The 12922-nt window shown below is 46.4% G+C and overlaps 1 protein-coding gene across 7 annotated transcripts in view; it reads left to right on the top strand.

The window, feature by feature from the left end:
• The window catches only part of CDK5RAP2 (CDK5 regulatory subunit associated protein 2), a 170169-nt gene that overhangs the window by 5376 nt on the left and 151871 nt on the right, over positions 1 to 12922 (top strand). For all 7 annotated transcript variants that reach the window (XM_036107749.2, XM_036107748.2, XM_078061697.1 and 4 more), the window contains exons 2-3: positions 5485 to 5552; positions 8598 to 8665. In XM_036107749.2, the coding sequence (XP_035963642.2) occupies positions 5485 to 5552; positions 8598 to 8665 (136 nt within the window). The remainder of the gene's footprint in view (positions 1 to 5484; positions 5553 to 8597; positions 8666 to 12922) is intronic.

Below are 12922 nucleotides of genomic sequence, written 5' to 3'. Positions count from 1 at the left end.
ATTCTGGGGGGACACAAACATTAATAACACTAGCTATTACTCCGGCCCTCTTACGCCCCCAGCCCTGGCAACCACAGTCTACTTTTTGTCCGTGGATTTGCCTGTTCTGGACATTTCATATAAATGGAATCTTATAATATGTGGTCATTTGTGAGGTTCATCCATGTGGTAGTACGTCCATGACATACTTCATTCCTTTTTATGGCCAAATAATACTCTGTTGTATACATGTACCATGTTTTGTTTATTCATTCATTGGCTGATGACATTTGGGTTTTTTTCTGCTTTTTTGGCTATGATGAATAATGTTGCTATAGACATTTCTTCATGTATAAGTTTTTGTGTGGACGTATGTTGTCCTTTCTCGGTATAGACCTGGGGGTAGAACTGCTGGGTCATATGCTAACTCCATGTATGTTTGACATCTTGAGGAACCGCCCAACACTTTTTACACTCCTTCCAGCAGTGGATGAGGGTTCTTTTATCTTCACAGCCTTGTCAACTCTTGTTATTGTCTGTCATTTTGATTGTGGCCAGCCTCGGGGGTGTGACATGGTATCTCCTTATGATACTGGTTTGTATTTCCCTAATGACTCATGATGTTGAACATTTTTTCTTGTGTTTCTATAGCCGTTTGTGTACAGTTGATCCTTGAACAACACAGAGTTAGGGGTGTGATGTCCCGCGCACTGGAAAATCCACGTGTGGCTTTTGACTCCTCCCCCCCCCCGGCCCAAACTTAACCTCTAGCCTATTGTTAACCGAGAGCCTGATTCATAAATAGTGGATTAACACATATTTTGTGTGTTGTATGTATTACATACTGTATTCTTATAGTAAAGGAAGCTAGAGATGTCAAATGTTATTATAGTAAAGGAAGCTAGAGATGTCAAATGTCAAATGTTATTAAGAAAATCAGTAGGAAGAGAAGATACGTTTACGGTACTGTATGGTATTTATTGAGAAAAACATCTGCATGTAAGTGGACCCGTGCAGTTCCACTCATGTCGCTCAAGGGTCCACTGTATTTTCACATCCTTTGCCCAATAAAAATACGTGAATATGTTTTGACCCAGCAATTCCCCTTCCTGTTTTCTTAGAGAAATTCTCATGCACGTGCACAGGGAGACCTGTATGAGGATATTCATAAAGCATTGTTTGTAAAAGGAACAACTTGGAAACAAATTGAATTACCATCAGGGGATCCGGTAAATACACATCCTTTCAAAAGTGAATTTCAGACTGTGACCCACTGGCAGCTCGTGAAATTCAATTTCGTAGGTTGCAACCAGAATTTTAAAAAATGTAATAGTACAGAATAGAAAGCATTTCAAGAATTAAGGGTGATACATTTCCTTCTCTGGGTTGTGGTCAGTCAAGTTTGAAAAACACTGCTGTAGAATGCTTTGTGGGAGTTAAAAACGTGAAGGTAGATCTATTTGTACTGTCATGAAAACATCTTTGGGACACATTAAGTAAAGAAAAGATGCTGCAGAATAATATATACAGTTTGAATGCATTTTTTTTTTTTTAAAGATTTCATTTATTTATTTGAGAGAGAGAATGAGAGAGAGAGAGAGCGAGAGCACATGAGAGGGGGGAGGGTCAGAGGGAGAAGCAGGCTCCCTGCCGAGCAGGGAGCCCGATGCGGGACTCGATCCCGGGACTCCAGGATCATGACCTGAGCCGAAGGCAGTCGCTTAACCAGCTGAGCCACCCAGGCGCCCCGCATTTGTTTTGTTTTTAAGCCACAAAATAAAACTGTGTCCCTGTATCTGTAAATACATAGAAAAAAGCCTAGAAGGATACCTGTCTTGCTGACAGTAGTGGCTACCTCTTAGGAGGCTACTGTGGGAGTGAGGAGTAGTCAAGAACTTTAGGCTTGTCTGTATTTTTTTTCCTCCCACTCCCTTCACCCATTTGCCCCTTCCCTTCTAGCAACCACCAGTTTGGTCTCTGTGTTTACGAGTCTGTTTCTGCTTTTTTGTTTGTTTTGTTTTTTTAGATTCTCTATGTAAATGAAATCATATGGTATTTGTCTTTCTTTGACTTATTTCACCCAACATAGGACCCTCTAGGTCCATCCATGTTGTTACAAATGGCAAGATCTCATTCTTTTACATGGCTGAGTAATATTCCATTGTATGTATATGCCACATCTTTATCCATTTGTCTGTCGATGGACCTTTGGGTTGTTTATCTTGGCTATTGTAAATAATTCTGTGATGACACAGGGGTGCATATCTTTTCAAATTAATGTTTTCATTTTTGTTGGGTAAATGCCTAGTAGTGGACTTACTGGATTATCTGGTAATTCTAGTTTTAATTTTTTGAGGAAACTCCATACTGTTTTCTACAGTGGCTGCACCAGTCTGCATTCCCATCGACAGTGCGAGAGGGTTCCTTTTTCTCCACATCCTCGCCAGCACTTGTTGTTTCTTATCTTTGTGAGTCTAGCCATTCTGACAGGTGTGAGGTGATACCTCATTGTGGTTTTGATTTGCATTTCCCTGTTGATGAGTGATGTTGAGCATCTCTTCATGTGTCTGCTGGCCGTCTGTATGCCTTATTTTGTCTGTGTTTTTTGTATTTATGTATTTCTTTACTAATTAAGAATAAATAACATAGAGTGAAAAATGAGTTGTTAAAAGACAGACAAAAGTGCACTTGGTATAATTGTTTTCTGAATGTGGTGCCCAGTTCCAGCCACGGCTCCCCCAACACTTTACCAACGAAGCACTTAGTCCTCTAGGCCTTCCTGGGGCTTGTGGTGCGAATGGACACGGCTGCTGCCGCCCACAGCACAAAAGTGATTGTGCCTTAAGAGGGTGAGGTGGTGAAGCGCCAGCGAGTGTCGCTTCATTTGCTCACCACATAGTTGACAAAAAGCAGCCTCGGTGAGGGTGCTCTGTGCCGATCACTGGAAATCCTCTGCCTTGGTTCATTTGGACCTTACCACGTTCCCCTGGAGGAAGGCGAGAGGGGCACCGGGGTGGGGGGTGGGAGTGTAGAGATTAAGAGCATGGGCTTTGAAATCAGGCCAGCTCGGGTCTTTCAGCTTTCTAACTTTTCTGAGTTTCTGTTTTCCTTGTTTTAAAAAAAAAAAAAAAAAAAAGCAGCATTTAAAAACCACCACGTACTACAGAAGGGCCGTGGTGAGGCTACAGCGGGAGGCTGCCTGCCCTGAGCCTGGTGCCTGTTCCCCGTGGGTGCCCCACATGCTAGCTTGTTAGGATTATGCTGTATTTGGCTTGTGGGGAAACTGGTGCTGATTAGGTGCCACGTTCGTCTAGGAGCTTTGGGTGGCCCCGGGCACAGGTTAGCGAGTGGAATGGACCCTGAGAAAGCTGGATTTTGATCTCTGCGTGGCTGAGAACCCTTGTGATTTTGAGCCAAGAGGTTCCTTCCGCTTTTGGGCCTTTGTCTCCCCCATCGATAAAATTGTACCCAAGCCCTCTGCTTTTGCGTGCATAGTTCTCATTTCTAGTGGGGCTCCTTGAAACCCCAACCTCAGTCCCAAAGCTAAGAGCGAATGATCCGAGTGGGACGAGGGAGCTACTTAAAGCTGGAGGGTGGCTGGAACCTACAGGAGATTGCAGATGACAGAGATTCATAGCATTATACAAGTGGGTAGGTAAAGCCCAAATGGAAATTTGGCAGGAACCAGGCAGGAACTTCTGCATTAAATAGTGGTTTCTTTTCATAAATGGGATGTCAAATGTCATTTTTCAAACTTCATTGTTTGCCTCTTGGAAACTTGTCTAAGACCAAATTCTTTGGCTTAGCCTGCCATGTAGTTTTCCAGCGTGGTTGATCTTGGCTTGAGTCATTGATGGGCCGTCTCAGCCAATGGTAGTTAGTGGCTGTGGTGGAGAGAACCCCAGGTCGGGAATGTACAAGACCAGACTGTTGGCTAAGCTTGACCAGTAAGCTGGTGTGGGACCTTGGGCCTCGGCCACTATCTGCAAAAGGTGCTGGTTGAACTTGATTTTAATTTTTAATATTCAATTTAGAGAATGGAGTTTGTTCTTCTGGTGATGGTTATTGGAGAAAATGAAGAAGTATAGAAAATTAAAAAACAGGAAAATATCTCTTATTTTCCTATAAATGATGATTTTTTAATATTTTCTTTGTCTTCTTATGGATGCATAGCCCACCTAGTTTCCAAGAAGGATTTGAGGTGACTTTAGTGTACATGTATTTTTTTTTCATAGTTGAAGGCATAGTCTACTGAAGTTTTTTTTTCACTTCTCTTTATAGCAGACATACTATGTCATCATTCTCTTGATGTTGGAATCTTATGATATCCAATTTTTTGCTTGGTTCTGATCACAAAGGTCCATTCCCAACTCCAGAATTTGGCGATCAGGCAGAATTGTCCTCAGTACAGGATGGATTTGGATTTAGAAACATGGAGAGAGCAAACTGCCGGGAAGTCAAGCTGAGCGTCCACCAGCTCTTCGTTTACGGCTTGGGACAGGAAGGCATTATTGGAGGTTAGACAGAAAAGGCTTGGGTTCTGGACTTGGTTGTCCACTTAACTGCCGTGTGACTCTGGCCAGGCTGCTGAAATTATCAGCACCCTAGTGCCTCCCTTTGAAAATGCAAGGACTCTCGGGGCACGGGCAGCTCTCACGACGGAAAATCTTTTATAAATTTACAAAGCGCTGGATGTTTCCCGGTGACAGTAATATTTTGCTCCCATTTATGGAGTGCCCGCAGTGTGCCAGGTGCCTTGCTGGGCCCTTTGTGTCTTTGATTGCCAGGGACTTAGGAAGTAGCTGCTGTTCGCCTTTTAGGGATGGAGGAGGTGGGGCTGGAGAGCTGAGAACAGAGTGCAGCGCACTGGCTTCCGTGTCACCCACACCTCCTGTTACGTTTAGTTTTCTGTCAGTGTCTCCAGATCCTCGTGTAACCTATTTTCATAATTCAAGCAGTAAAATTTCTTGGATCAGGGGATTTTGCATTTTTGTGTGACATTTTTAAAGCATCCGAATTGGTGCCACGTTCTTGGAAGCTTAATTTTTGGTTGTGGTAGGCGTATTAATAATGACAGTAAAAGTAAAGACAGAAACAGTAGATAACCACTTATTGAGTGCTTACTACGTGCTAAGTGTCATAAACGTTAACTCGTTTAATCTTCACAGGGAGAGGGTGGTATCCGCGTGTAACAGGTAAAGCGAGACTCAGAACGTCATTAGCTTACGGTGCCTCTGCACCTAGCATGTGTACGGTCCACAGAACACTTGATGTCCGAATGAATGAATGAATGACCATCCTTACTGGAGCTCACTCAGCTGTTAAGGGTTAGAGCCCCCGAGCCTGAGTTCTTCACCCTTGCGCTGTGTGTCTCCCAGGTAGCTCCGCTGTGTGTTGTTGCTCGTTGCCTGTGGCCTGATGATTGTCAAGGGCAGTCCAGGCAGTCCTCGCAGTCTCTGTTGTTCAAACACTAACTCATGTCTTCCTGCCTATGCTCTCTCCTAGTGGCCTTGTTCCCAATTTACCAGACGAAGTGGATGGCATCAGCCGCATTGCTGGTTTGGGAGATGGTGGTAGGTATACAGAGCCGGGCATTCTCTTGACCGTGGGGGCCTTTAGGCCTTGAGCCCAGGACTGGGCTTTGAAGTCCCTGGGGCCCAGAGCCTACCCTGGCATGGCCAGGTGCTCTCCGTAGGTGCTCAGTGTTTTATGTACCTAGTGAATTGCTGTTTACCTCCTTTCATAAACACTGGCGTGGAGGAATTGATGTCCTTTAGGCCATATTCCATGAGCTTTACTTCTTGCTACCAGGCTCGGAGAGATTCAGCCAGTGTTCGCCGACCTGGGCGGCTGCCTGGGAGCTGGGCGTTGAAGGCAGTGGGTCAGGCCCGGAGGATCTGCTGGTGTCGGCCCTGAGTGGCTGGCGGCCCCGCGTGCTGCTGAGCGTCTGTGTACCGAGGCCTTCCTGGCAGGCTGCTGCGTTCCATTTGCTGGTCGAGGCCCAGCATTCCTACACGGGCCTGCCCTTTGGAGACAAATAGTTGGTTAGACCACAGGAGACGGCGCTGAGTAAATAAGCAGTCTATTGTGTTTAAGCTGGATTAGGAGGAGACTTTCTGTGGGGCAGTTTGGCTTTTGCTAAGCATTCTTCATAATTTTTGTTTCTGAAAGAAGCGAATGCTCTCATAAGTGTCTATAGTGAAGGAAGTGCTAATAATTTGCCTTGTTAAAATATCTTAGAGATATTTTGACTTGTGTTTTTTTTTTTTTCTCTTCTCCAAAGTGAGGAGGTGTGCAGAAGGAAGAAGTTTTTAGAACAGACAATGTCAGTGTCATGAGGTTTATTTCTGGAGAATATTTTAACTTATAGGCCACCCTCAGGTTTTCCTTCAGAGCCTGTTCACTTCTACCTTAAACACAAAATCCAGCAGTTTTTGTTCTTCCTGTACACAGGCAGTTAGAAGTGGAAAATTGATAGGACTGCTCTTTGCTTCAGCCCATAGTGTACGTTGCTTTGTGCCAAGCCCTGGGGTGAGTGCTGGGATTCAACCTTGAACATGGTTACGACCCAGTCTGGAAGATAGAGAGTTCAACAAAGAAATGTCATGATAAATCATATGATTGATGTGATGAGCAAAGAAAAAAGGGGCTGTGAGCGGGGGTGAGAGGGAGCTGGGCCAGGCAGTGAAGGGGGGCACGGGGAGGTGGGCCCCGGTGTGGGGGAGCTGGGTCAGGCACGAGTTTCTTAAAACACTGATATTGGAGCTGAGACTTGAGGAATGAGTAGGACCTAGGTAGGGACGCAGGCGTAGGTCACAGAGCATGGCCTGTCTGAGAACCAGGAAAACAAGCCTATGTGCCCTTTGCCTGGTACACAGGGCTCTTGACAGTCTGCCCCTGCCCACCTCCTGAGCCCTTTTGTGCGCAGTGGTTTCTGAAGGCCACGCCTACCTCTGGGCCTTTGCTTGTGAAGTTTCTTCTTCCTTTTCCCTGCCTCTGTTCTGCTGCCTCTTTAAGACTCAGCTCAAAGCTCACCACCGTCTTGGCTCTCCCCAGCCTCACTTCTTGTGCTCTCCTCTCCGAGCTTACATATTTCACCAGTTCAGTTCATGTATTCCTGTTGGTGACTTTAAAACATCCAGGATCGGATCACTCCTCCCCTGCTTATCATCCTGCCACCTGCTCTAAGCCACCTTGGTCTCCAGTCTATTCTGACTGGTCCCCTGGTTTCCCTTTAAGTGCCCTTCAGTCTGTTCTCAGCGAGGCAGCCAGAGGGAGCCTGCAGAAACCTAAGTCCAGGCATGTTACCCCTTAGCTCTGAGCCCTCTGGCGACTCCCCGTCCCGAGAAGAGCCTACAAGGCCATGCGCAGTCTGTCCCCCAGCACCTTACGTACCTCCTCTCCTGCGGTCCCCTTTGTTTATTGCTGGTTCTCACGTGCATGGGGCTTCTCCATTTGCTTTTCTCCTCAGGTCTGCCCAGCTGACACCTTCTCAGTGCGACCTTCCCAATTTGGCCCCCTGACTTAAAATTGCAATCTTCACCCACGTTAGACCTTTCCAGTCCTTAGCCACTTAAGTGTTCTCCATAGCCTGTCTCACCCTTCTCACATCCTATGTAATTGTCCTGTTATTTTGCTCATTTCCATCTTCTCTCTTCTAGAAGATCAGCTCTGTTTGTTTCCTGATGTAGCCACATCTAGAATGGTTCCGGCCAGAGAGTAGGCCCTCAGTGCATATTTGTTGGAAGAATGGATTCATTCGTTACTCCGTGCACATGCACCCAACACCTAAACAGTGCCAGGCACTTTGTGAACAAGGTGCCAGTTTGTTTACCCTCTTGTCTTGCCCCCTAGATCAGAGCCTTTCGGGCACAGGCTCACTGTCTCCTTCACTGTTCTTTCCCCAGCACCTAGCATGGTGCTTGGCACACAGTAGGTGTGTAATAAATGTTTGTTGGAAGAAAAGAACTGTGGAAAGCTTTGGGCATTGGCCAAGTGTGTAATCACCCTAAAGCAGGGATGGGCACTTTCCAACCTGCTGCCTGCATTTGAAAATAAACTTTTATGGGAACACAGCTTCCTTACTTATGAATTGTCTGTGGCTGTTTTTTGTGCTACAGCAGAAGAGCTGACCAGTTGTGACAGATTTTAGGCTTTGCTTATGGCCTACAGAGCCTAAAATATTTATCGTCTGGCATTTTAAGAAAAAGTTTGCCAGCCCCAGTCAGATCTGCTTTAAGCGCTGACACATGAAGATGGTATTCTGCTCAGCAGAATAACTTTATGACGAGCACTAAGGATGTACATATCAGCACAGTTCGGCTGGGCCGCATGCCCGGTGCAGTTTTTGGGTTCGTTCTCTGACACATTACACTGGGGCTACTTTAAGTAATTTGTAAATATTTGAAATATAATGGTTTAGAGCTTTCCCTAGACTCAAGTCAGTAAATCACAACAGACAGAAAGTGCCAGCAGAATATACTGTGGAAGTTGTTCATGTGTGTGTGTGTGTGTTTTTTTTTTTAATTTTTTTCTTTTCTGGGCTCTATTCCCTAATAGGGATGCTGGGCAATTTGCATACCATGCCCTTTTCCTGTGTCTGTTTTACCTTTTTATAGTGCTCCCAAACGTGTCAGAAGAAACGGTGTCTCCCACCAGAGCACGGAACATGAAGGACTTTGAAAATGTAAGTGGAGATACCAAATCATCTTCCCCAACAAATCACGTCTGCTGCCGCTGTCCAGCCAGGCCCGGGGCGGGGGGGGGGGGGGGGGCGCAGCATATTTCTCAAGAAGTGTCAAAGCTGGATAATGCCAGAGTTGGGGGCAGTGATGTGTCTTGTGGGTGTTCCATACCTACGCAGTCAGCCCTTCTGTACACGGGCCAGACACGGGTTCCGCCAGGATCAGCAGTTTCCAGCTTTGGGGAGTTTGGTGTACTGGTGTCCCGACCATGAGGATGTTCCCAGACCGCCCAGTGAGAGGAGCTAACATTTGCCGAAGGCTTCCCTGTAACGTAAGGAATGTTACTAATGGTCCCCATTTAATCCTTGCCAGAACTCTTTGAGATATTTTATATTATCCCCATTTTACAGATAAGAAATCATAAGCCTAGGAGAGACTTGTTTACAGTCACATAATACTCGGGTGGCGGAGCCAGGATTGGAATCCAGGTTTTTAAGGATTCCAGAACCATTACTCTTCCCGCCGCCTTGTGCCACGACCTTGCCTTTTGTAGGCTTCATCTTCGTTGCTGTTGGAGGAGACGTGAGAGCCTGGACCCAGGGCTGTGTACAGAGTGTCTGAGGACGGGTTACGTGGTGATGGGTTTGCCTTCCATGCTTAGTGTCTTCCAGCATTGTGTCTTTCATTTGTTAGTGGAGGGGGCTTGTTGTCAAGGAACAGGAAAATGAGGTTATTTTCCCAATTCCAGTTCTCCTTAACAAGTTACCTGTTCAGTGCTCTCATTTATCATGGGAAGAATTAGACCCTTCTTTATTTGTAGCCAAATGAAATCCATACTATGCAAGACACAGGAGATATTTATCAGGGAGAAGATGGAGGACAGAGAGAAGGACGTTCCACAATTATGTTTCTCTCTCCCCAGTTGTCTTTACAGAACAGAGTGGTCCTGTCTCCAGATTTAATTTAGAATACTCATTACTGCTAATAGTTATCTGCAAACCACCGGTGACCAATTGAAGAAATGACTTGTCAGATCTCTAATGGAAACAAGTAATTTCTGAGCTTTGAGTTGTTCTAATTTCAGCTGTACAACTCGATCTATGCTGTGGGGTCTGGGGCCTCAAACAAATGAGATTTGATTATTCCGCATCGTGTATAATTAAAACGTGCTCTGCTATTAAATGGCTCTTTCTGTTTTATCATAAGAGTAATAATAGCTACTGTTTATTGAGCTCTTGCTCTGAGCTGGGCACTTTAAATGTTCAGCTCTTCATGTGCATTCCTTTAATATAAAAGCAGCTCCGCAAGATACAGAGTTATTTAATTTTTGAAGGGCACCATTTTGAATTTTATTTCTAGATGGAAAAACTTAACAGAATCTTAGAATGTTGGTTTCGTACTTTATCGCCTGCCTTTTGAACTGGGAAGTATCTGAGAATTGAATCCAACCCTCCTTATGTAGGTCGGAGACACTGAGGCCCAGCATGTGACAGGTGGGGTTGCTCTGGGAGGCGGTCTCTGCTGTTTGGGGACCACGGCCTCTGGAGCCATCTGTCTGCGGGCTCACTTCTGCTGGGGGACCTTGGGCCAGTCACTTGATCTCTCTGTCCTCTGTGATCTGTGCGATCACAGTTTCTGCTTCTTCAGGCTGTGGTGGGCCCTGAATGGGTACGTGCATGTGAAGTATGGGTAGGCTGAACACTGAGTTCATTCTGTGGGTTAGCTCTTTCTCCTCCTCACCGTTGTGACGTCCGCTCTTCTTTTTACTCTGCCACGGGAGTCAAGTCTCCCTTTTCTAGATGGGTTTCTGAGGACCTAAACACTGTTTTTCTTGAAGGCGAGAGGGAGCCTGCCACGCTGATATGTTTTAGGATTTATGTTTTTTCTTTATGACTGTAGTCCTTCAGCTGCTGTTTGGTTTTTATGGCATTAATATTTTTTACTGTAGCATTTTCCAGAGCAAATTCTGCTGTTGAAATTGAAATGACCAAGTGTTCTCAGTGTCTCCCTTTCAAGTCTTTATGAGTCACTGAAATGTTCCATTTGGCCTGAGCTACTAAGTGCATGATCTGTATGTAGAGGTGGTCTGAACTTTCTGTGGGATACTTATAAGAAATGCTCTTGGCATTGAATGCTAATTTTAAAGTCAGCATGCATATTAAAGAGGGGCTGGAATACTTTTGATTTAAAGGGAAACTCATGATTCCTCTTTTTTTAAAAAATATTTTATTTATTTATTTGACAGAGAGAGACATAGCGAGAGCAGGAACACAAGCAGGGGGAGTGGGAGAGGGAGGGAGCCTGATGCGGGGCTCAATCCCAGGACCGTGGGATCATGACCTGAGCTGAAGGTAGACGCTTAACCATCTGGGCCACCCAGGCGCCCCTACTCATGATTCCTCTTATGCTAGTCTCAGATGCTGGGAATCTGAACATCAGGGTCTGTTAGCTAATGTCTAGCAAGACATCAGCCTTCTTCTGGTTTTGTTCAGAGTTCATCCATTCATCGACAGATATTTTCAATATGCCCTATGCCAGGCTGTGTGCCCGGGACTAGAGAGTCTGTGGTAGATTAAGACCGGGTAAGTGTCCCTGTCAGGGGCCTCACAGGCTGGTTGGGGAGATGGATAGGGAAATAGTGCAGTGACAGAGGTAAGTACAGAGTGCTGGGGGGCACAGAGGAGGGCTCTGAACCTGGCTTGGGGAATTCAGGGAAGCCTCCCTGGAGGAAGCATTCCTCCCGTTGGGTCATCAGGGACAAGTAGGGATTAGCCAAGGTGAGAGGACCAAGAGAGCATCCCAGGCACAGGGACTCAATGTGGGCAAGGGCAGCAAGAGGAATGCTGGGCACAAGGAGTTTAGGGGATTATAAGCTCCCTTTGGCTGGAAGGAGGACATGTCAGGGGTCCTGAGACAAGTGAGGCCGAAGAAGGCAGGGGTCGGGGGTCTTGTGTGTTACACTGCTTTGGTTGACCTTTGTCTTGAAGATGAAGGGTAGCTGCTGGTGGATGTTAATCTGGGAGGGAAATGACCAGAATTGTGCTTTTAAAAGACCCCAGGGTTGGTGCTGGGAGGAGGGAGCAGCGAGCCTGGTGGGGGGCTGAGGGTGAAGGGCTGCTGCGTGGGGTGATGCTGGAGCACCGGGATGTGGTCAGGAGAGGCTCAGAAGGCGGGCAGGGTCCCAGATCTGGGGAAGCTCATCTCGTCCCTTCGTTGGACACGCAGGCGCTCTGAAGCCCAGGGAGGGCGCGGACTTACCCAGGCTGGGAGACAGGTCTTCTGCGTGGGCAGTCTTGCTTGCCACCCTCCGCTGTCCTGTGCAGGTCCTCTCTTTAGCATGTGAAGGCCACTTGCCTTCTTTTGGGTCTTTAGACTGGTGATCTGTTGTCTCATAGCCTCATTAGCTGAGGCGATAATCACCGGTAGGGCAGGCCTGAGGGGAGGAGGCTGGCCAATCAATTTGGCCTTCAGTAGGAGCCTGTCCTACTGGTCCTTTCTAGCTGACGGTGTCGTGGGGGCTCCCGGACCCGAGGAGGTGTGGCAGAGGCAGCATTTCGTAAAGGGTTGTGCTGTCGTGGTGAGACCTGTTCTGGACGCTAGAGTCAATCGATTTCTCTCTCTCGCTCTCAGAATTTTTTGGGTGAGCGGGGAAGACTCAGAACCTGGATCAGCATATCAGTTCATATAGCTATCTTTATCTGTACATAGAAGAGTTTAATTCTGGCTTTTTCTGTGACCTCTGGACAGGGAATGACATGGGTAGCTTTCCATCTCTGTCAATACGGTGGATAGTGTTATTTAATGACCAGTAGTTCACAAGGACTTGTATTAAAAGGGAGGGCTTGGGGGTGCCTGGGTGGCTCAGTCATTAAGCGTCTGCCTTCGGCTCAGGTCATGATCCCAGGGTCCTGGGATCGAGCCCTACATCGGGCTCTCTGTGCAGTGGGAAGCCTGCTTCTCCCTCTCCCACTCGCCCTGCTTGTGTTCCCTCTCTTGCTGTCTCTCTCGCTGTCAAATAAATAAATAAGATCTTTAAAAAAAAAAAATAAAAGGGAGGGCTTGAAACATAGTTTATGTAATCTATTCCTGTGGGACATTCCAGGTTGTTTCTAATTTTTCACTCTTATGAAGCTTTGATGAGTATCCTTGTGCATATATCATCTTACAGTTCCAAGATGAGGTCCTTAGAGTAAATTCTGCTGCTCTTGTCTCATACTCGCCTGCCCTGAGGTGCTGGTGTTCTCGTATCTGGGCCCTTA

This window comes from Halichoerus grypus, chromosome 14, assembly GCF_964656455.1.
Source record: "Halichoerus grypus chromosome 14, mHalGry1.hap1.1, whole genome shotgun sequence".
NCBI lineage: Eukaryota > Metazoa > Chordata > Mammalia > Carnivora > Phocidae > Halichoerus > Halichoerus grypus.
This window is presented reverse-complemented; position numbering and strand designations above follow the sequence as displayed.